Genomic DNA, 24912 nt, shown 5'->3' on the forward strand with positions numbered 1-24912 from the left:
ACCGTTGTCCCATCCTCTGTCTGACATCTTGTTCATATCTTTGCACACAAAAGGGGGGAAAAAAACCTGCCAAACCTGCTGTTTAATGAGCGATGACGACATTGCGCTCAGGGTCGACATTCATCACTCGCAGTGGCAGAGCTGGAAGAATTGTAGCCATCTTTAATGGCAAATGCTGGCTCCTTACAGCAGGCAAAGTACAAGTTTAATTATGTGGTGACAAGAATAATGGCTCCAATCTATTTAGGTGACCCAGTAAGTCTTATTACACCAAGGTTAGCACTTCTATTATGCTGTATCAGACCCTGTTCAATATAAATGGTTATAACAAGAAAGTAAACATGCACTACAACCCTATTTGATCCCACTAGAGAAATTGTGAAGCAGTGGAGGGAAAGAATACAGGCATTTTATGCCCTGATTCAAAAAGGTCCCTATATAACAACATATTGTTAAAGAGCTCCTTTGTTTAGTAGTTATGGGGGTTTTTTTAATGGGCTGATCATGATATCACCGACTAGTTCCTAGTCTGAAACTTCAATATGACATTAGAATTTCATCATCTAGGTGTATTATGTATCAGACTGTAAAACTGCACATTCACTGACTATCAGTCCGCATTTGCTAGAATATCCTAAACAATCTTGCTTTCTGACACTTAAAGTAACAAAAATTCACATAATGGACTTAAAGTTTTATTCAGAATAAGTGACTGAGCCCATAAGATCAGGAAAGTATTTACCGAGGTTGGGACCAAGGCCCCTTACTACAAACTTTCAAACAAGGCTTTTTGCAAACGCCAGTTGCGCAAACGCCAGTCCCTGTTGGACACTAGAGAGAATGCTGGTTTTAAGCCCTCCCCAATTAGTTTTAGTTTAAGATCCAAAAGCCAGCTCCACCTTTTATGTGATAAAAGGCCACTCTGTAGCTTTGTGTCAAGGATGATATTGTCAATTGATTTGTTTTTATCAGATCTTTTTAGCAGTGTAGGGTGTTTGGTTGAAAACATGGCCTAAAGGCTAGCTTCTAGGGGTGGGCGATATAAACGATATACGATAGAAACAATATAAATTTGGCCAATGAAAGAGCAATATAGTCAAAATCTCTATTGCGATAGCGCATGTTGATGATGTCATCAAGCTGCGCCTGTTTTGGTCGAAAGCATCGCAGCGGCTAAAACCATTATCATCTGCAAATTATGCCGGGCGACAGTCGTAGCAAAGAGATGAAGCACTGTTGAAATATGGGGAAAGCCAAAAACTGCGCTTCCTCCACTTCCGTAACATTGATTCATTAATGTTGAATTCTCTCGCAGTTGTTCTATTCCCATGTTGTTGCAGTATATTAGTAGCTAACCTCGTATTGTGGATGAATGATCTCAGTTGTTCTCCTGGCTGAAGTTTGGCCCGTGTATAGCATCCTGCTATGCGATTGCATTTGTCCCTAACCTAAAAAAAAGTTGGCGTTCACCCTCCAGCTTCACTGTGCTAATGTTATGCTCACATAGCTATGTCGCTAGCAATCACGTAGCACAACATTATATACCAGGTAGTCCAACTTCAGTAATCCTGCAAACGCCACTGCTGTTTAGTTTTCTGTCTTCATTTATGTTGGAAGTGGTAGCAGAGCTGTACGTTTTAATTAGTTTCAAAAATCTCTCAGTCAGAATGTGATATGAAATGTTTAGGTGTAAACTAGCGAGCTAACTTCCTGTTAACTTCTAACTCCGTTAAATTTAATAAATTCTGTTTTCATGGATGCATGGATGTTAAACTCAATTGTTACACCCGATAAAGCAGCAACGCTGATGATTTAATTACAGATGAAATGATTTAGACCGTTTTTAACGTAATGCTCTGACAATCCATCAAGCAGTGCGGCTTACCAAAGTTGTACTAAAACATTTTTTAACAGATTTCTGCACGCCAAAATCGTCATATATATCGTTACCGCACGTGCTTCAAATTATATCGCGATATGAATTTTAGGCCATATCGCCCAGCCCTACTAGCTTCCTCATTAGCTTACTACTAGGATGCTAGCAGTCGGTAGCTTCGATTTGTCTTTATGCAAATTATTTACATTCACAAAAGCTGCTAAACAACAGACTAAAGGATAAAGAAAGAAAAAAATCAATCATAGCAAATGTACTTTGGCATTAGGAACTTAACAACCAGAGCTTTTTGTTTTCTCAAGGCTAGGTTTCTCCTTCTGTTTGTTCATTCATGTTTGAGGATGAACAAAGATGTGAACAAGCAGTCTGAATGTCTTATGTGTCCTTACATGTGTGTGACTTGTATTTCCAACATCTCGATGTCTTACAGGTGAACCTCACATTGCTTCACTTGACGTCTAGCTATGCAGAGTGCAGATGTTTGAAATATATGTGTGTGTGTGTATTATTTTTTTCAGATTGTGTGTATCCCACTCAGCCCATCCTAACAGGTTTCTACAGGAATAATGTGCAAACGAAAATTGTTTAGTTTCAAAGCTGTGTTGTAGCTATTTGTGGTTGTAGTTATTTGCTTTTGTTCTTTTTGTTTTGTTTTGTTTTGTTTGAGCTTTCTTTATCAGCTCAGTATTTGGGGAACATGTCCAAACCAGATCAATGCAGCCCTGTCACAAACATTCCTCAAACTTCTCTCAAACTGGAGCATCTTGTTTTCCAATCCAGCCGTACACTTTTCTTAACACTATAACCAAAAGATATTGACCAGTGGAACAAGGTGATCGAGCAGCTGGGGACACCATCTCAGGAGTTCCTGATGAAGCTCAACCAGTCCGTGAGGACCTATGTGGAGAACCGGCCACGGTATGCTGGCTACAGCTTCGAGAAGCTCTTCCCTGATGTCCTGTTTCCTGCAGACTCTGAGCACAATAAACTGAAAGGTAGGGGTGTCTTGTAAATTCTTACTCAAGCATAAGAAGGTAATGAGTGTTTAAACAGTTTTGGTGGATGGTTGTTAGTAGGAACAATGAGGCAGTCATTAGTTATGCCACAGTGTGTTTCAGTTTTACTGCTTGAAATCACTGTCAAGAAGTTATCATCTGTGACTTTTTAGAGGTATTTGGGGTTTTTTTTTTTTTTGGGGGGGGGGGGGGGGGGGGGGTTTGCATTTGGAAGTGTAACAGATGAGTCCGTGGGTAGTCAGTGAGTACACATTCAAGGACGTATAGATATGAACTTCTCCTCCACATGTGCTTTGGGTTTGCAACCTAACAAATATCTGCTGACAGCAAAGCCAAAGCAAGATCACTGCTCGGCGGCAGTCTTTGCTTCACCACTTATTCTAGAAGCCGACAGCACCAGAGTTGTTTCTTCTGTGAAGAGGAATTCACCTCAAGCGTGTCTTTCTCTGTAAATGGAGAGGTGGTGACAAGAACACTCACAGTGAATGCCACAGAGCTGTTGTAAGATGTCGCAAAAAAAGTAGTTCTTTTTCAGTCCTTGTTACTTCACAGAGGTAGGAACATGTGATGACAGTGTGTTCCCCCCTCAAGTTCTCTGCTTTAACAACATCAATTAGCTGTGATGACTCACTCTGTCAGGTTTCATACAGAATGTGAAACAATGTGTGATAATCAGGGCGGATGTCCTTGACAGGCTCAAATGGAGACAAAAGTGGATACATGTTCTCTGTTGAAAAGGCAAAAACCTTTGGCTTTGTGCAGTTTATTTTCTAGTTTAAGGTCTGTGTGAGTCAGTGTCAAAACCCTAAAATAGACATCACAGGTACAAACCTCTGAGTGAGCAAATAAGCTCTAACCATGTACCGTTCAGACTTTTTGCTTGGGAGGGGTAGCCAGTCACAAGAAAGTTTAATTCTCTCAGTCATACAGGAATGGTTCATGACCCCCTATTAACCTCCGTTAGTTTAGGGTAGAATATGTATTCCCTGGGTAAAAATGGTCACAAAGACTACGCTGCACCAAAAACCACCTTGTGATTGCTTTGATTGCTAGTAGATGCTTGCTAGCCAATCAAAAAGCAGTAGTTAAACTTGAAAAAGTGTGGTGCAAAGAATTTTAGAGAATTTAAAGTTGTCTTACTGCTGAAATCAACCAATGACACAGCTTTTACTCTGAAGCTGAACGTGCTCTGTTTCTGATTGGCATCTCACTCTTCAGTTTCACTGCTGCTTAGCAACTACTTGGTGAATGTTTGCAAACAAGTTGGCAACAACGAGCAAACTCCTGTAACCCTTCACAATTAATAGATTACAAGTGACCTCTGTGTGACTAGTCTCTATGTGAGTGAGGCCTTAACTTAAAAAGGAATGGTCAGTGTGATTCAGATAGAGGCAAACTTAGGGTCACAGAATAAGATAAATGGGGATTAATCTCAACTGTGAACCCCCAACCAATTTTGGCAGATGGCCTCCCTTTACCTGAGCCTGGTTCTGCTGGAGGTTTCTTCCTTTTTAAAGGGAGTTTTTCTTTCCCACTGTCACCACCTGCTCGCTCATAGGGGGTTGTCTGATTGTTGGGGTTTTCTCACTACTATTGAAGGGACCTCACAATATAAAGAATATTGAGGGGACTTTTGTGATTTGACGCTGTATTAGGAAAGAAAATGGGTCTGAAAATATACATTTGGAGCTGAATATAAGCAGAATTTTTCCTTTAGTGGTACCACGAAAATTTTGTTATGAATTTTTTCCCTTCTTCACGGATACTCATTTGTTTACATTTCAAAGCGGTTGCTGCCTACATTGTTTCCTGCACCAACATCCCATCTCAACAGGAAATGGATCTCATCAACCAAGCTGCACACTCCTGCATATTTTTTATGTTCAATTATTTCCTTTCAGCGAGCCAAGCCCGTGACCTCCTATCAAAGATGCTGGTAATAGATGCATCAAAGCGGATCTCAGTGGATGAGGCTCTCCAGCACCCCTATATCAACGTGTGGTACGACCCAACTGAGGTGGAGGCAGTAAGTACTTGAGTTTCGTGTATTTTTATTGCATTCCTGTTTGAGTGATAATCACGTGGAAGTGATTATCACTGCTAATAGCATCTATGTTCATTGATTATGGCGATCACACCTGAGCTCTACCCATTTCAGACCTCTTAAAAAATCCTTAATGTGCAACATCAAAGCCGCTCTAAGTGTAATATAATTTGTTTTAGGCTGGAATATATCCCTCATATTGAATAGCTGATGGGAAAATTAGATTTAAGGGTCTTTTGAAGTTTAGCAGGAATGCCGCAATGTAGCTTTTCTCTGTAGAACATTGAAAATTTTCCTGTAAAATAAGTTTAACACCTTTCAAATGCCATTTTAAGCTCCCTGTTCTGTCTCAAGACTACAAACTGTAAAGCTGTGTCTTTGTGCTTCAGTCTCTAAAATTGAGATGGTGACAAATGTCAAGCCTCTCCTTGGAAACGCTGTGACTCAGCCAGTGCAGATTGATTTTTGACTGTGTTTTGGCAGATTGGAAAATGAGGCAAATTGTTGCTTTTTCCTCCTCTCCCCTGCCTCCTGTGGATTCCTCAGAGCTGACGGTGCATCCTTGAAAAGTGCAGATTTATACACAACTGCATCAAATCATATGAGCTGTTCTGACGGCCGACTATAACTCATGAGCTTGTTTGTTTGCTTGTGGTTTTTCTGGAGTTGTGCATCCTCCTGGTCTCCCAGGTTTTTACCCTTTGGCCATAGAAGGCTGATGTAGGGCTGCTCAATTAATCGAATTTTAATCACGATTACGATCTGGGCTTTCAACGATCATTAAAAATGACTGAGCCGATTATTAGCCCCTCCTTCGTGCTTTACTCTCGCGCTGCTCCGTGTGGCAAATTGAGCGCACCTCTCTGCATTTCGAACACGTGTCAAAACCAATGACTGTATGAGCAGCGGTCCCCAACCTTTTTTGCGCCACGGACCGGTTTATGCCCGACAATATTTTCATGGACTGGCCTTTAAGGTGTCGCGGATAAATACAACAAAATAAAACTAGTACCGGTACCGAAAAAAAGAAAATTTATTCATAACACACGTGAAAAGACCAAGGAAAACAGAGTAAACGATAAAAACGATAACAAAATAACGCTGAAAACCGATAAAAACCCTGAAAACTATACATTTCACACCTGAGCCTCAACTCTCGCGGCCCGGTACCAAAGGACTCACGGACCGGTACCGGTCCAAGGCCCGGAGGTTGGGGACCGCTGATTAAGAGGACCCGAGGGAAGCTCGGAAAGCTAAGCAGAAGTTATTTGGAGAGGAGAGTGACTGCCGTTGGTTGAAAAAAGAGGTAAAAAAAAACTTCAGTGGTGTGGAAACATTATGGGTTCGCGGAGTCAGACGTGGATCAAGTAGACATAGTGTGTAAACACCACAGAGCAACACTGCAAAGTTCACTAAACATAGATGTTTACATTTTTCATTTATTTCTTATATTGCAAACATTTGCACTGTTATCAGTATTCGCACACTATTTTATATTATTTTTTGACAATCTTTAAAGTCATTATTCAATACATTGTTATTGTTAAATAAATATCGTCAAATAATCAAGATCTCAATTTCAGTGAAAATAATCGTGATTATCATTTTTGCCATAATCGAGCAGCCCTAGGCTGATGGATCAGATGGGTTTGAGTCTCAGTGAAAACCGGTTTTCACTGAGACTGAAAACAGGCTTTATGAAAACATTGTGAACACTTGAAGAAGGTGATGTAGTAATACCATAGGTGTGTCTAATAGGAGGCTGAGGGATACCGCTTGTAGTCGCCAGTATTTTTCAACTCAGGATTCACTGAGTCTGAGACATCCTCATACACCTGCTGTATGTGAATGACTTCTGTAACTTTGACCTCTGGTTTGGTAACACTCATAAATCAGAGGCTACTAGTGTCGGCGTTTGTGTCTCTTAAAGAGGCAGCATCAGCATCTTCTCTTTGCTCTGTTAAATGTTAGAAAAGGGAGAGGTTTAAGCTATGGCCTGAGTCTATGATGTGTGCAGATGTGATATGAATGAAGTGACCATTTGGTAAAAAAGACATATTATTCTGTTTTTCTTTCCAGCCACCACCGGTGATCACAGACAAGCAGCTGGATGAGCGGGAGCACACAGTGGAGGAATGGAAAGGTAGGAAGGATCCTCTCCTCTCCTGTCATAAGCACTTAGCTGTTTACAGGGTGATGCATAAGGTTGGTCTAGCTTTGTGCTTCACAGCCTGTGGGACATTTAATCTTTGTTCTGGAAGGGAATCGCATCTTTTCCTCTGCACAGTCTGTCAGAAACCATAAATGCTCCAGTGTCAGACCCATAGTCCTCATTTTCTGCTGAAAATAACTCTGTGTCCAAAGCAGCATATTTTTTCCCCTGTTGGTCCCCTCGGCCAGAACATCAGAGGTTTACCGGCTTGGGAGAAAGATTCATTGGTGTATAAATGCAGATTAACATTTGGTTTTTGCTTAGTCTAAGTCTGCAAAATGAACAAAACCTTTCAAAATTAGTGCAGTTCATTCTTCACGGTTACTTTACAATCCCCGTCATCTGTTTTTAGTCACAAATACTAAGGTGTGCAAACCTGCATCACCTTCCTGCTGGGTCTTTATTAACATAACTGTTCCTTTAATGTGAAAATGGTAAATGTAAAGCCTGTTTGCTTCATTCACAAAAATACATATTCCTGGATGATGATGCTTGGAAGCCTTGTGGGTACAAAATGAAGCGTATGCTGAGGTGCTAAATGCTAGAGTTGCTTTATACTGGTGAGAAAATACCCACAGGCTACATGTTAAAATGCTCATCTTATGCATAGAGGTTCAGTTCTCTCTAGCTAATTTGTCCTTAATGACAAACGTTTGATTTTAGTGGTGTTGAGCCTTAAGGATGAATGGGTGGGCACAGTGTAAGTGCTGCATTAGCTAGCACGACTCTTACATTTAAATACAATCACATCTGTTTTTATGAAACAAAACAAACTGAAAAACAAGCAAAACAAGTTGAACCAATTTTCCCTTAAACTAATGTGCATGTTTTATGTTTCAAATTAATTTTAAATGCCTTAAAAACTAAACTGAGTAGCTGTTTTTCTTGTGTCCAGTCACATGTTTAGATTGAGCAAAATGGTGACCTCATCACTTTAGGTTCAGGTTTTTGGAAATACTTGAGCTTTTTTAGATTTTTTAATAGTAAAAGAGGCGTTTTCTCCATGTTAGTATTCCTTTGAATATCTTTAAGCTACCCTGTCCTAGCAGAGCAGTGTTAACAACAGGAGGTTCACACCTGAAAGTGTAAATGTGACGCACAGATGGCTTGAAGACACACTGTCCCATTTCTGTCTCCTTAGAGTGAAATGTTCCCGTGTAAACTGGGCATTCATTTATTACCATTTTTTAGTCTGAAGCTTTTTGCCAAAAGAAGAAAAACATTTGTGCGTGACCTCATCTTAAAACTGTCTTTCACCCTTTTTTTTTTTTCCTTCAGTTTTTAAAGTGATCTGAATAAATGGCTTTCCTTGTGTTTGTTACAGAGTTGATATATAAAGAAGTGCTAGACTGGGAAGAAAGGACGAAGAATGGCGTCATCAGGGGACAGCCGGCGTCCATAGGTTGGTGGACTTTGTTATGTGAGAGAAGGTTTTAAAATGAGTTTGTAATGGAAGAGGTGAATATGTTTGCACTGCACAAGACGTCTGCGCATGATCACGGCTGCTGCACTATATTGCAAGTGATTGTAATGTATCTGAGACAAAGATGTTTTCCTTCAGATAACATTTGCAGCGCTTTGATTTCATTTCCGTAATCGCTCTAATGGGAGCAGATGCGAACAGTGTTGGCCCTGACGTGACCCGCGCTCACATTTGTGTTAACTTATTTATTATTTCGGTGAATCTTCAAAGTCGTGTAGATAAACCGGATGCATTCAGGCATTTATACGGCATGTGGTGCATGGATGTGAATCCACTCATTGGTTTGTCAAATGTAAAAACCAGCCTTCACCATCCCGTCTTTATTAGATCAGCTGCTAAAGCACAATGCCGTTCCGTGACTGACCACAGGCCCATCCCTGCTTCTCATAGCACAGGTGCAGCAGTGAGCAGCAGCCCCCAGCAGCACCACCAGCACCATCCCTCCACTTCTTCCTCCACCTCCGCCAATGATGTCTCCTCAATGTCCACCGACCCGACCCTGACCGACACCGACAGCAGCCTGGAGACGGCGGGCCCTGCCGCCGCCGCTGCTACAGCCTCCGGCCCAATGGGCTGCTGCAGATGACTATCGCCTACACCTGGTTCTGGGCTGGGCCACACCACCTGGTCACATCCAAGACCACCAGCCCGACACCGGCCCCTAGACCCACCCGCTGTGTTTGCCTCCCCTCCGTGCTCGTCTTCAGTAGTGTAGCTTTAACTAGCTAGCTGTTTGAAACATTTCTGAAAGGACAGATCTTTTTCTTTTTTAATGAAAGCTGTAGTCTTTTTCTTTTCTTTTCTTTTTTTTTTTTTTTTTTTAAAAAAAAACAACATTAGGATTTCTTTTCAGTTGAGTCCTAGCTGTAATTTATTGTGGAATTTCTTAATTTTTTCAGAAACCTGAGATGATCAGAGAATTTTTATCATTTCACTATATTCCGGTTTGTATGAGCCAACAGTGAAAATTTAAAGAAATATCTGTAAAATGTTTCAATGTGATTTTTTTTTTCCACTTGTTAAGCTACTGCTTTTACAATTTGCCATATACATGTAGATTGAGTTTGTACAGATTTTATTGTAGATGTAGTTTTACTCTTCGATACAAGTTTGCAGTGAGCCATTGAAAACCTAATTTAATTGACAAACTTCGTCTTAGCACTCCCCCCGTTTCTATTCTCTCTCCCATAATGTGGATATTAGATCATATGTATATCTTTTTATTTGAACTCTTTTGAGTCAGTACTACATTCTTCATTGTAAATTTTAACTTTAACAAAAGCTTTATAATCAACGTATTTTTCCCATCATTTAAAAATGCTGACATTTTCTCACCATGTGATTGATTTTTTTTTTTTTTTGTAACCTCTTACTACAGGATTGGTTATGGCACAGTTAGGTCCTGCAGGATATCCTCTCGATGACTGTCTTCTGTATTATTTTTAAGTGCTTTTAAAGTACCTCTTATCTGCAGATGGCTGTGCAACACGTTGGACGTAGATAGGCGGAATAGTTTCAGTATCAATTCAGGACTTCAGAATGTTCTTCATCGTGCTTCGGGAGGTTTTTGTAAGACGTAGAGTAGTTTGAGGTTGTGAAGTCGGCGATGGCGTAAGTGGAATGTGTTTCGGTCAAGTAGGGCGACGTGATATTCGAGAACGCATGCGAACGTGTTGATATTTGGCATCTCGGAGCGACAGCGGTTAGGTGTAAAAGGTGTGTGCCTCCTTACTCTCAGATCCCGTTATTAGTAATGTGTTTTTGTTTTTAATTTTCTATTTTTTTTCGTAATAATCAGCAAACACTTTGCGAACTAGACTTGCCTGTAACTATGGATCAAACGAACTATCTCTATATAACCTAGCAGCACAAAAACCAGAGTCAAAAGAAACAAATTTTTTCTTACTGTATGCAATAATAGCGTCCTGTTTTAAGTGTATATGATTTTTGTGTTGAAAGGAAAAGTGCCTGTTGTTTGTCATTCATTCCTGAGTGCGTGTAGGAGGGAGCATTTTATCCGTCAGCTTCTGGATAACAACAGTAGTTTCCATGTCAGAGCGGTGACGTGCGAGGGGAGGTCGTAGTTCTCACGAGTGTGTTGTATATTTTTCTACTTGTTTTGGTTTTGGACTGTTGAGCAAGAGACTGCGGTGTCTTGCAGGAGAGGATGGTGGTGACGTATGCATCGAGGTGCTTATGCATTTGTTGGAGTCATTTCAGAAGAAGAGGCAGTTTTATCAAGGTCTTTCATCAAAGTAAAAAGAAGTGTTTCTTTGCAGTGACAGCAACCAACATATAGAATAATGACAATTTTTATACATGTAATTTTCTTTAAGTAGTTCATTTAATTTGTTGACTGATGGACAGAAAAATTAAGTGCTGGATCAAACTATATGAGCGAACTCTGCGACTGAATTCATGCTAGTATTTTAAAAAGCTTTGGATAAAGTTTAATATTAGAAAGACAGATTGACACTATAGTAGAAAAAAGGCAGAGCCATGCAGCCACATCCACAGTGCACATAACACTTGTATTAACTGAAAAAAATGTCCTTGCCATATTGAATCAGCTAGCCATATTAGCTTATTTCCTGCAGCAAATCTGCCTGCCACCAAATGTTTGCATAATATTTATTTATGTGATGCGCTCTCACGTGGTTCGTGGATGCTGACAGCAGAGGAGTACATGCTACAGTGCTAGGATTGTCAAATTGTGTAAGACAACACCGTCTGCATCCTGTTGTTTTCAGGGGTGACGTTATCTTTAGACTGTAGCATACACTGTAGCTCCACTCAGGCAACTTCTCTGCCAGATATTTAACCATTTATTAACGGCATGATTTCTCAAATATTAACACCACTGAGGGCCTTGTCGGTGTCAGGTTCTGAATTCACACCCTATTCATATGTTATTGATCTATAACAACTAGTAACTTTACATCTAGTGGTTTTTACTCAATCAGGTTGAACCATAAAATATGTCTAAATAGCTGAAAAATTATCTGTAGTAAGATTAATGTAAACGCCTAATATTGCACCAGTCTGTGATGGTTAATGCTCGCTAATAGAGTCCTAAGCTGGACATATTACATAAGCCAGCTAGTTATCCAAAAGCTTATCAGATCCAAACTTATCAGATCAACAGTCACACATGATTCAAAACGGATTTTCCCAAAGGGTGGCATGTTTTCTTTCCTGAGCTAGCATGTAATTTATTAGCGAAACAACTGTTTGTATGTTTGGGTTTGTTTTTTTTTTAAACACACATGTCATGTTACTAGCTTCGCTGGTGTCATTTAGCTACACAGCCAATAGTATTTCATATATCAGCAGACAAACATGGCTATCACTTAGCTGCACAGTTGTTAATATTTTACATTTCAAAGCAAAAGCTGGCCCTATCAGTGAGCTACAGGACAGTTAGCATCCAAAATGGCAGCCTGGTGTTAGCTTAATATCTGGTGTGTTAAGAGGCAAATGTTAGCGTTTACACTGAGCTACAATGTATTAAAGTATAAAAGATGGACGCAGTCTCTGTGATGACGTCTACATAAAAACAGGAAAGTGTTTACTGAGGTCAGAGCAGAGTGCTGTTTCTCCGAGCTTTATTTTTAATAGCCGACTCGTGGCTATTAAGTACAGCGTTAGCAGCTGTGGAGCTTCACCCATACAGCACAAAAAATCAACCTGCAGTCAATTAGCTTCTAACTAAATGTTGTAAACTAAAAATAGCTTTTTTAAAATGACACAGTTAGTGCAGAGAAGCAGTGGTATGCATCAAATTGTCATATTAGCTGAAAAGAAAGATGATGTTCTGTAAAGTGCTCTTAATTTTCTTAGCCCATCGGTAGGAACAAATAATTGGAGTATTTTCTTCTTCTGAGGTTGTTGTTGTTTTTGTCATTATTACATCTCTCAACCACTTTCATTCTGATTCAAGTCAGCTTTGATGAACTACCTCACGCTGAATTTCTGCCTGTTCTTGCATATAGTCGCCTGCAGAATTAGCTATCGAAGACATGTGAATAACAGATTCCATTATTTATTTATTTGAAAGTGTACTATTTGTCGGTTTCAACAGACTTCTAGTTTTGTACATTATGTATACTTCACCTAGAAGTAAGAGAATTGTTATATGTATATTTTTTTTTGTTGTTGTTTTCTTTTTGTTTTTGAACTAAATGTGCAATACCTTCAGCAAACTGTGCGAGTAGTATGTGATGGGCCTAGCCTTTGTTAGCTGTCTCCTGAAGGTAAAGAAAATGTTTGGTACTGTCAATCCATGTTTTGATTTTGTTTTTTTTGTTTTGTTTTTTTTAATGAATAAGATCAGTTTTTATTTCTGTGACTTGTTTATAGTCAAAATGTTACGTATTTGGTCTTACCCGTCAAAAAACAAAGAAACAAACAAAGTCTTTCACCTGGAGTTTGATGCAGAGACCGAAAGTTCTTTGACTCACACATGGGTGACAGATTTTTGATTTGGGGACATGCTTAGAATAATATTGTTAAGAAACTCACACAAAAAATGAGTCAATACCTACGAGAATTCATTATATGTATGGTGCTGGTTTGTAATGTTTGCTAGTGAATCCAGCCATGCAAGTAGTTTTAAGATTTCCTGGATCTGCGACACCCAAAAAACCGCAACCCACAAAGAAGTGCACTACTAGAATACATGCATTGGGATCTGATGATGCCACCTCTTAAAAACTCAAAAACGGAAAAAAAATGAAAAAAATAAAATATACTGCAAATAAAAAAAATACACTTTGATTCATTCATTGTATGTCTGTGTCTGTGAATAAAGACAAATGCAGTTCTTAAGGGTACTCGCGGTAAATCCCTGCATTTAAATCCTCCCAGAAGTAACTAATACTATCAACAGAATATGCATATTCGGTATAATCTTTATTTAACTGTGAAAGTCATTAAAGACACATTTTGCCTGGAAAAGGGTGATACAGAAAGTGGTGTTGGGCTAAAAAAAAAAAAAAAATCAAACATTTCAACTTACCTCCTGGTAAAAATACTGCCCCCTGGTGGTGCAAGGTTTATTTAAGATTTGCAGCGGGTAATTACATAAAGTACCTTTTAGGACCAGCAACCTGTGAAGCAGCAGAATAACAGTAATGACAATAATAATAAAAAAATATTCATGCAGTTGTCCTTAAACATCACCACACATGTCAAACATTCATGAAACCCTTTCAATCAAAATGTAGCTTCTGTTGAGACAATCAGTTTGGGTCAGTTATGATATATTCATCAGCTAAGGACAAGTATTGATGTGTGTGTGTTTTTGGTTATTTGTGATATTTTGCAGGTATAGTTAAGAGTAACAAGTGATGACCACTCATGGCTTGTTTGATTTTTTTTTTTTAATGGCCTGAGTGATGTCATTGGGAAGGAACTGCCATAGACCAAATGACCTGAAACAAGGATGTGAACAGTCAGTTGTGGAAACGGAAGAAAAAAAGTAAACTATCAGTGACTAGTATTTTTTGCAGTTGCCATCTTGTTTTGTTTTCTGTTTATTGTGAACCAAAGTGACCGTATTTGAATAAGAAGCTAGGCATCGTCAAAGAGCTGGGTCTGAATGAGAACCTAAAAACACCATGCACGTCTACATCCTGGCATCTTATCTATTCCTTTTTTTTTCTCGCCTGTCCCGTTTGGTTCTTTTGCCATCAGAATTATTGTCTAAAGGCAAAGAAAGATGCCCAACGGATTTACTTTACTAAATGGAACATCCCGGCCTTGCCGTATTGGTCCATTTGATTGACCTTTGTTTTTATTGTTTATTTTATTTTATTTCCACTTGCTACACACGGGACAGACATGACTGGGGGAAAGAAAAGGGAGAAAGAAAGAGGTAGGGAAAGAAAAACAGCGGGGAAGAGGAACGGTGATAAAGGGCAAAAAACAAACAAAACAAACAGACAAAAAATACATATTTCAATCACCTCGATCACCTGTTGAGAAAGAAAAAAGAGAAAACAAGCAAGAAAAGAGAGCAATATAATAAACAACATCATTGCAATAATCTAACAGTAAATACTAAATATTGAATATTATTGTGCAGCATGTAAGACCAACAGCGCACAGTGTGCTTTGAGGTAGGAGCCAAAAACGGTGTAGTTTGTGTGTGTGAGCACCCATGTGTACACCTGTGAGCATGAGCGCGCTTGTATTCAAAAGGTTCCTTCATGTAATGATCTGCTAGAGGGTGTGGGGAGCCACAGCCCCGTCCACCAGGGCATGAAGCAGGTATGGAGGAGATCCAGGCTCCAGAGGCCCTCAGAGCACAAGAGACCAAGGAAGACCAACAGAGGGGCAGCTGCACCACTATCCCAGAAAGAGCTGAGGAGAGCCCCAGATGAAGGGTCACTCAGCAGCCGCGGAGCAGAAGCCAGGGGGGGTTGCAGTGACGTGCCCGTGAGCTCCACCGGCAGCCAGCTGTGCCTGAGTGACCGAGCCCCAGGCCGAGAGGCCGAGGGCACTCCACCCCCAAAAGGGGCCCAACTGAGCCCCAGGCTCCAGGCCCCGACAAGCAGCCACCAGGAGTGAGCCGGTGCGTACCTGGACGCCCATCCCCGGACACCAAGAACCACCAATGCTCCGATGTCTGAGGGCGTCTGCCACTGGCAGGGGGAGTGGTGGGGCGAGATAGGCCTCCATACCTTGGAGGGCTGAGATGCCCCTAGAGAGGTGGCGTCTGATACCCGATCTGACATATAGACACAGACAAACAGGCACACACAGAAACGAAGATCCATTCCAACCCTCATGCAAGTACTCAGCACTCACCCAACGTGGAGACAGACATAAATAAACACTGTACACACAATCACACTCCCCAAGCGTATTCTATACCCCAGGTCTAGGTACCCTTGCATCTTATCTATTCCAAAGTAGCTGAATTTTAAAACGTTTTACTCTGAATGGGATCATCAGCCATCATAAATCCACTAAAAAACTTACTTGGTAAAAAGTGAAAACTCTACTTTTTGTAACAGTGCAGTTGTTTTATGTTGCCAATCTGACGGAATGGCAGTTAGCATCACTTTGAAGCTAGGTTCACTTCTTTATTATCTCTGAGATCAAAATATGCTCACTGCGTTGTGCTTATTCTATCATTCAAAGTTTAAGTATTACAGGATTGTGAGGTGTGCCAGTATTGGATTGATTATTAGCCAGCAGCTATTTGGGCTAAAACTTTAGACCAGCAGTCCCCAATCCCCGGGCCGCGAGAGTTGAAGCTCGGGTGTGAAATTTATGGTTTATCGCTATTTTTTTAAATCATTTTTATCATTAACTCGGTTTCCATGGGTCTTTTCCCGTGTGTTATGATTAAATCCTCTTTTTTTTCGTACCAGTACTGGTTTTATTTTGTTGTATTTATCCGCGACACCTTAACGGCCAGTCCATGAAAATATTGTCAAACATAAACCGGCCCGTGGCGCAAAAAAGGTTGGGGACTGCTGCTTTAGACTGTATATAAAATTGGAGGCCAGTGTCAGGATTTGACCACACCCATTTTGATTCTGGGGCCAAAAGTGGCCATATTTGAACAGAAGGTGGAGTGCTAAGTTATCACCTGTAACGCTAACAGATCAGAAACTCCAAAAGGTCGGGTTCATCACCGTCATGTGTGTGATCCTTGTCACCTTTATTTCCATACACGGCCATTTGTTACAATAGTGAAAATCCATAATAAATAAGCACCATAGATGATCAGCAGAGCAATAACAAACATTTAACCTTCGTCATGAGACATACATAGGAGAAAAGTAAAAGGCTGTTGGAATCAAAGAGTTAGACCAGCGTGTACATGTGCAAATGAAGTCAATATAACAACACTGTATTTTAGCTCTTTAAAAAATGGTCACATTGCCCAACCAAAAGCACGCTTTCACATATAATTGTACTGCCTAAGGGGCCCTTCGGGGATTGACTGTTACTAGTTACACCTCTCGATGTTCTGATTAACGGTAAGATGCTGAAGATAACGTTCTCACAAAACTCAGTAGTACTCACTCATCTTGGGAGAAGACATTTGAGTGTTACAGTGAGTTTGATACTTTCTCTATTGTTTACAATTTTCTATCGGGCTGGTTTGATCAACGACACGTTACATTCACTATAAAGATACATTCTTAATGCAAAACTTCCATTCAATTCACAATTCACTTTCACAAGAATTGGCACCTTCGAGGGACTCATCAGCATCAGCAGTTTGTTCCATATGTCTTTTAAAAAAGCTATTATGGAGAAGTATATGCACCACATCTGTGGACTAGCAAGCAACACTTCATTTTTCCTAGTTCAAAATGCTTCCCTGAAGGCACAACCAGGAAACTCCATTGTTTCTTTGAGGGCAGTGTTCAGCTTCCTGTGCCAAAATCAACATGGCTTCCAGGCAGGCCATTCTGATCTCTCGTGAGCGAACTGAGGCGGTCTAGCTTTGGTATTTTACTGTGTACTGTAAATGGCCTTCATGTACTGAGGCACATATCCCGTGTGCTAAGCTGAAAAGAACCTGTTATATTATCTGTACATTAAAGGTATGTTGACATCAGTGAGGATCAGAGCGAACCAGAGATTGAGGCTTCGCCATCAAATGAGTTCGGGAACCATGTCGATGGTGACGAGAGGCACTGGAAGAGCCTGAGGATAAAGAAGAGCTATGGCAGAAGTCCCATCTGTTAATGCGTTTGCTTTTTTTTCCCCCTCTGAAAAGAAACTGTTTGGAAAGAGTAGTTTTCTTAAACCTGCCTTTGTGTTGCAATATACAAATTGAACCTGCTAAAGCTACCACTGTAGTTAAGGAGTCAGTTTACCCAAATAGTACAAAATACTCGTAATTAGAAGTTATAAGCTACTCAAAAACTTTCATTTGCCCAGTTTGAAGATATACAGTACATGAATAGGATTTTGGCCTGCACTAACCTAGTATCATTTCAGTGTCTGGTGTTTAAAAGATTAAAATGATATTTAAAAAGGGTCAATTTGTAAAAGTTACAGTTCTTTTTTAGAAACTAACATTTTCAAATTCTGAAACAGAAAAGCATTTGCTAGCTTCCTCTACAGCCTAAACTGACCCTGCAGTATAAGACACTGTTTGACATTTTGGGAAGTGTATTTGCTTTCTTGCCAAGTTTTAGCTAAAAAGTCCAATACCATTATGCATACTAAAGCTAGACATAGCTACCTCGGGTTAGCATGAAAACCACAACCTAATATTTTCTTAATGTTTTAGTTTTTAAGTGCCCAGAAAATGAAATTATATATGCTAATCAATTAGCTTTGCAAGTGTCAGTGAAGTTTTTATATGTAAGCAGTACTAGGCCACTCATTTTAACTTGTGTTACGCTAGGCTAATCGGTGAGCTACCTTTATCAAACGAGCCATTTCTAGCAATTTCTGATCAAAAAAATCTATGTATGGGGCCAAAATGCTTTTTGAGGTGTATGATGAAGGAAACACCGTCTGTTAGGTGTATAATGACTTATTACTAACAGGTGTAAATTAAAGTCTTTTACCATACTATGCATAACAGCTTTTGTCTACTAATGATTCTTTGTTGGTTTTAAATTTTTATTACTAAAATGATATTTTGATCTAACGAAAACTAATTACTTTCCCTTTTTTAAAATCATCAACAAAGCAGAATAACTGTGAAGTGTAAGAAAATATCTCTAAGGTATTAGCTATTTATGTCTTAGCTACCTATTAACATGTTTACGCCTACTTTGAAACAATCACTATGAAACTGTGTTCATAAGCCCAGTAGGCTTTTGCATTTTATAATCAATAGCCTAATAGCTTAAAAAAAAAAACTTCTTAAAAAAATGGCTCTTTACCAATGGTTCTAGAGCCTCGTGTTTGTGCCCCTAAGCTAGGCTCAATGGCTATTAGCTTTAGCGCCTTCTTTGACATACAGGCATGAGGTTGGTTTCACACTTCTCATCTAACTCTGCAAGACAGCAAATAAGTGTATTTCCCAAAATGTGAAGCTATTGCTTTAACATCCCATACAGATAGACAGCAGTCCGCTGTTGCACACTTTTAACACAAAATCCATTCAGTTATTGTCTTTTTAAAGTAGTGGTTAAAGAAGTCAGTGCTATCCACTTCATAAAATGTTACATTATGTTCCACCCTTCATATCCAGGCACCTGAACTCCATTTGTAAGACAAACCTCTGCAGTAATCACAGGAGGGCCATCTTTTTAGCATGCGTGCGTAACAAAATCAAGACCACTTGCTGTTTAGTAGAGATGATCCTCAGAAAGAAAAAAGTCAAAGTTTATTTCCTTCAGAATTTTCTATCTGGTCTCTACGCATCTTTTTAACGTTTCCTGAATGTGCACAAGTAGGTTTTCTTTATTTTCTATTTTCAGTCTTATTTTGAGTTAGGACCCATACCACAAAATGCCCCCACCCCCACCCCCCCACCCCGAGACAGATGAGAGGCCGTGTATCAAAGGTCACTAGTCCTTGCACCAAGGGCCAGATCGCCCAGCGTGGCAAAAAAATCCTCCATTTCCTTTTCCAAGAGGCGGTTGCGATTCTCCGCATCCTCCCGTGCCCGCTCAGAGTTTCTGAGTTTTATCTCCAGCATGCGCTGCTTCTTCCTCTCCTGCTCCATCTCCTGTTCCAAACGCTCCATCTGGGCACACAGAGCAGCACTAGACTCTTCCAATCTGTGTGGAAGCACAATACACACAGAAAAGGTCACGGACATTTGCCTTTTTTCTGTTTGGCTGAACCACCCAGTAAAGCACATAAACACTTCCTACCTTCCCAACTTTTTGTCTGACCCGTGTGCCCAGATTAATACTAATGTGATATTCTTGGCATTGGAGGAAATAAAACAAATCTGCCCTGCAAGAACCACTGTTAGCTATCTCTCTACATATATATATATGTCTTACTTACATAATACACATAATCTCTATCAGTTTTCTTCAAACATTTCCAACACTATCTGGAGCTGAGCTACCAAAACTGGCACACAGGTATAGCTTAGACCCCTGAAGGTTCTTATCTATAGCAGATAATAACATCATCACGTTGCCTAGTCAACACCTACCAAGGGCTATAATGACCCATTTGCAGCATTTATGCACCTCTAATGCCTTATAAGAGCATTGTATAACTTTAATTTTGCAACGGTAAAATTTCCTTTATATCCAGCTTTAATTATATATAATATATTATGACGTCATCGTGTTGCCATGCAACCACCTAACAACAGGCTAAAATTATAGACCAAACAATGTCGTGTCCAAATTCATGGGCTGCATCCTCCTGAGGACGCATTTGTAAACCGATTACGTCACAGCGACGTGCTGAAGGCTGTCCAAATTCGTAGACTCCTCCGAATGCAGCCGACAAATGCGTCCTCCTTTTCACCTAATTTGAAGGATGGGTCGGGTGTGTCCTTCGTGGCCCACCATATCCCAGAATTCATAGCACAGCCCAGCCAAACTCCAGTTTCCGGCAATGGCGGCCGCTACTAAGTTTTAAAATTACTCTTATTAATCTTTCTGGGTCACAAAATAAACGTTTAACATATTTTCAGGCAAGAATGTGGGGGTGTGTAAACTTCAAATATCTGCTCGGTTTATCAAGATATCCCATATTTGCAAAAGTGCTTCGATGTTTTCGGAGACGTCTGTTACCCACCAGCTCGATAGCTAGTCGAGAGCTCGAGGATCACTAGAGCCGCCGAGAACAGCACAACTCCCGGCACATCATTTTCAGATCACCGCAGGCTTTTGCTACTCAGGTTAAACGTAATAAATAAGTCACTTAGACAACCTAAAAATGTTATTGTTTTATTTGTTCGTGAGTAAATCGGTTTGGGTGAGATTAAAGTTATTAGATTAGATTAGATAATTGTAGATAATAATAATTTGGACACGACTAATAATGACGCATGGGCACAGGTATATAAATATGCTGCTTCCAGCCCAATGATTTAACATTTTGTTTGTTGCTTAAAGCACCTCTGTGTATGTCTTAAAAAACATGCCATTTATTTCCATGACAGGCTTTAGTTGCAAAAAGGGAAAGGTTATTGAAAATACCAGTTCATTTTCAGTGTTACAGGTAACAACATTTTAAGTGTTAACACACTTAAATTGGTGTGTTACAAACTGAGCATAGGTGTGCTTTAACCATGCCATTTGGGTTTAGTATAAAAAATGGTAATTGGAATTATGGTAAATATACAATCTTTTGTTTTGGGAACTTTTTCCATCTCAGGATGTATTTCATATTTATTTATTCAGTCTTTATTCAGTGTCTTACTGACGTGTTCCCCCAACTGTAAAGAATTGCAATTGCCCTTTAAAGGGCTCACAGCAGGTTGTAATTTAAGTATTCCATTGGTTCTGTGCTAATGAAAAAAAAGCCTGACATCCAAAGTCATTCAAATGTCTTTCTATTTACCATATAAAAGACCGATACTACTATTATAAGTTTGAAAGATCCTGCATCAGAGACTTACTTTTGGATCCTGGTCTCATATGTAGTCTTCTGTTTTCTCAGCTCGTCTTTCAGTCCCTCTACCAGGCTGCTCAGTGTTAGTTTTTCCCCATCTCCATCTTCGGACATGATAATGGACGGCACCCCGGCTGCTGTGGCCACGTTTCCATTTTCACTGCAGGCCGCGCTGCTGCTGCACAGCTCCATGGCCTCGCAACTGTCCTGCTCGGAGCTCGCGTCTGTCGTCATCCCTCCATCCCTTTCCTTGTTAATCTCTCTGTGGCTATCTCCACCTTCCAACACACCTCCACAGTTCTGGTGCACCGGGGGCTCGCTTGCTGAGTCCGGGACAGATATTTCACAGGAGGACGTGGACCACGGTGTGCTGGATACACTTGGAACGCTCCCCATGCTAGAGGAGGAGGTCACGTTGTCATACGTGGACAGCCTCTGGGAGGAACCGGTGGAGTCACGGTCACGGGTGGACCGTTCCCCTGAAGATGTGCGCCGGTGTCCCCTCAAGGAGGACAAACCGTTCATAAGCCAGTTGCCACCGCTTCCACCTCCTCCACCACCAGAAGACAGACTGGTTGTATCTGCTGCGGAGCCACTGCTGCTGGTTTGCTTAGCTTGCGGCTGGGAACGAGGCGCTGAGGAGCTTTTGAAGGAATATTTCCAGGAAGGCATGGTCTTGGCTTGTTTACTCGGACTGATTACTGTCTCACCCTTTCCCGATGAAGACCCAAGTTTTGGTCCAGGGTTTGGGTTAGGGGTCTGAGTGGGACTGACGGCTGCGCACAGCTTGGCGTCCAGGGATGAGGCACTGCTGTGCACATCTTGGTCTGGGTTGGAGACGGGGCAATTCTGAAGGTCCTCTTCAGAGATCCAGGCTCCCAGGCTGCGGTGTTGGAGATGATGCCCTTGGATGGGGATCTCAGTTTGGGGTAGAGCTGGCCCCTCCTGTTCCCTCCCTGAGTACAAACGGTTGTGTTCCCTGATGAGGACTGTCATCAGGTGCTGGACAAGAGAAGTTCCTAGACAATACAAATCACATTCAGCCAGTGTCGGTATAACCTTTTTTAGTTTTATTCTAAACTATCATTTTTAATAAATAAATTACAGAAAAACAGAACCTTATTTGATTGTCATTATTTTGTCTGTACCTTCCATGATAGTGACCGGGTCCTCCATCTTCGGTCTAAGGATGTTAGGTCCAAATACTGTGGCAAGGTTCTGGACACTCATCTTGTTCTCATTACAGTGGGACTGGACCTCATCAAGGAATCTAAGGAGAGATATAGTGAAAAACTAGAGTAAAAAACTTATTAGGCTACAAAAGCTAAGTTCTCAACCTAACGGATGAAGTCACTCACTTGCATATGTACTTGAGGAGGTTGTAGTTCGGTAGAGGTAGAGTGCTAACTTGCTTTCCAAGCTCCTGGACTCCCTGATATGAGACAAATCATTCTTATTCTACTCACAGTACCACTCAAAGTCCACACACCAAAGGTAAACAGCACGTACCTCCTCCTCGTCTTTGGCCAAAAGCTGCGCACAGGTTAGAAAGTCTTCATATTTGGAGAAGGGGATAACTGGTTCAGGCAGCTCTCGCAGGTACAACTTCAGCAAGGATGCCACTGTGTGGACGTCTGTGTTACTGCAAGTCAGAAAGAAAGATGATTCAGTAGAATTCAAATCAGTGATGATCATAAAAGTCTTTGGCAAAGTGAATTTTCCCATTTCATCCTCTCACCCACCTGTCAAACAGGGGCTTGTCCCCACAGTCGAAGGCCTCCTGCAGCTCCCTGACCAGGTTGGCCTGTCCTGGCATTCGAAAGAGACCTTCCTCATCCAGACCCCTCTCTCTGATAAAGTCCACACACTGCTCAACCAGCAGGGGTGCAAGGCGGGGGCCAAACTTCTTCTCGTACTGCACCGTGTCCTCTAGACGCTGGCCAAATATCCCTGTTGACAGATGGAAGAAACAAAACATGTCAGGGCTTTCTGAAGGCACGAGGACGTAGTTGGTTTTTGGATTGTGGAGCAAGTGAAGAAAATATGTACATTTATTCTGTGGGAAAATTTAATATGACAGGATGTTTCTGGAACAGCATCTTTGTGGTTATTTGTAGCCTTCATATGATTACAAAGATAATTAATAAATAAATAAAAAGTGACAGTTAACATGAACAGAGGGAAAAAAATGCCCAGAATAAATATGCAATTGTATGCCAACTTAAATATCTAAACATGCTTAATTGTATACATCCTAATAACTGCAGGTTATTACCTGTTGTTTGGCTGCAGCAGTCACAGCTGGATGTTAGCGTGCAGTAATGGTAGTAATTGAAAGAACAGGAGCTGCACAGTTTCAGAAAGCGTTTGTCATACCTTCCCAGCCCACATTTCACCATGTTCATCCATTCCTGTTCAGGCATTTGACTCTTGTAGCTGGTAATTAATCTTTCAGCAGAAACAAGCCAAGTTGAGGAAAATGACAGAGAAGTTTGGAAAGAGCAGCTGAGGAAGCAGAGACATGTTGCATGGGATGTGCTGTGACTGCAGTGCTGCTGTTAAGGAGGGGTCTATGATTTGGCATAGATCTATTCTGGACACAGAGGCAGCAGACTGACACATTTTGCCTGTGAACTGGAGAGGGAGGCTGGAAATACCACCCAGCCGGTCAGGGGATTCACTCTGAACATAGGTGTCAGTGTATTGACTTTCACTGTGCATTTAGTATGAATGTTGAGGGAAAAGTGAAAATTCTAGTGATATAGGCTAATGATAAGCTAAGCTAATGCGCAAAAATATATTATTATATATTCATTCTATTGTTTCTTTTTCACAATTTTTTTTCTATCTCGTTTTAAAACTTTTCCTTTGGAAAGATAAACCCCCGCGTATCAGCTTAAAAATGCTTCAAAGAACCAAGGATAAAGTCCCCTTCTGGCCACCTGTGCCTCAATTTTATTCCACACCTTAGACATCCACATTACTCACACTCTCATAACACATATATATAGGGCCTTGAGGGTGTGACGGCGTCCAGTGGACGGTCTGTGTATTCAATCCCACCTCTGGCGCGAGTGCCCACCTCTCAATTTTAAATCCATGTAGACATTGAGGGTACTCGGGAGGGGCCGTGCTAACACCTCTCTGGCAGCAGTACCATGCTCTCCCCTTTAAATACACCTTAGAACAACACGCAACAACACTACACATGAGCGAGAAGAGGGAGGTATGGGCTCTTCACACACCCCTGTTCTCTGCTGGCCATTGGGGCGGGGGGGGGGGGGGGGGGGGGGGGCTGGAAGGAGATGTTGGCTGTCCGATTGGCCTCCCTGCTGCTGCGGAGCCTGGGGCGGTCTGCTTGCCTCCATCCCGGGGGAAAGAGTAACATCTCTTGGGTCTAGGTGCCATTTCCCCCTCCAGGGGCGAGGGTACCTGGACCCGGGGTATAGAGTTTGTTTGGGGAGTGTGATTGTGTGTACAGTGTCCATGTATATCTATCCCTACGTTGGGTGAGTGCTGAGTATTTGTATATGTGTGCATGAGGGTGGGAATGCATGTTTGTGTCTGTGTCTATATGTCAGGTCGGGTCTTACACTCCACCTCTCTGGGAACTCCCAGGCCCTCCAAGTGTGGAGGCCTATCTCCCCTCACCACACTCCCTGCCGGTAACTGATGCCCTCAGGAGTCGGTGCGTTGGTGGTTCTTGGTGTGCGGGGCTGGGCACTCAGGTATGTACCAGCTCACTCCCGG

The 24912-nt window shown here is 41.2% G+C and overlaps 2 protein-coding genes across 7 annotated transcripts in view; one reads left to right on the forward strand and one right to left on the reverse strand.

Annotated features, from left to right (window-relative positions):
- Positions 1-13415, forward strand: part of mapk8b (mitogen-activated protein kinase 8b) — a 32751-nt gene extending 19336 nt beyond the window's left edge. For 4 of the 5 annotated variants that reach the window (XM_035915084.2, XM_087845344.1, XM_035915083.2 and 1 more), the window contains 5 exons: positions 2707-2889; positions 4812-4936; positions 7034-7097; positions 8491-8568; positions 9045-13415. In XM_035915084.2, the coding sequence (XP_035770977.1) occupies positions 2707-2889; positions 4812-4936; positions 7034-7097; positions 8491-8568; positions 9045-9235 (641 nt within the window). In that variant the 3' untranslated portion in view covers positions 9236-13415. Of the gene's footprint in view, positions 1-2706; positions 2890-4811; positions 4937-7033; positions 7098-8490; positions 8569-9039 lie in introns of all 5 variants that reach the window. The other variant, XM_035915085.2, reaches the window with a different exon arrangement.
- Positions 13416-19130: 5715 nt separating this feature from the next.
- The window catches only part of arhgap22b (Rho GTPase activating protein 22b), a 33802-nt gene continuing 28020 nt past the window's right edge, over positions 19131-24912 (reverse strand). For both annotated transcript variants that reach the window (XM_087845072.1, XM_035915097.2), the window contains 6 exons: positions 22905-23112; positions 22672-22804; positions 22521-22594; positions 22311-22432; positions 21170-22181; positions 19131-19358 (listed from right to left, as the gene is read on the reverse strand). In XM_087845072.1, the coding sequence (XP_087701198.1) occupies positions 19136-19358; positions 21170-22181; positions 22311-22432; positions 22521-22594; positions 22672-22804; positions 22905-23112 (1772 nt within the window). In that variant the 3' untranslated portion in view covers positions 19131-19135. The remainder of the gene's footprint in view (positions 19359-21169; positions 22182-22310; positions 22433-22520; positions 22595-22671; positions 22805-22904; positions 23113-24912) is intronic.

This window comes from Neolamprologus brichardi, chromosome 8, assembly GCF_056152115.1.
Source record: "Neolamprologus brichardi isolate AB-2024 chromosome 8, ASM5615211v1, whole genome shotgun sequence".
NCBI lineage: Eukaryota > Metazoa > Chordata > Actinopteri > Cichliformes > Cichlidae > Neolamprologus > Neolamprologus brichardi.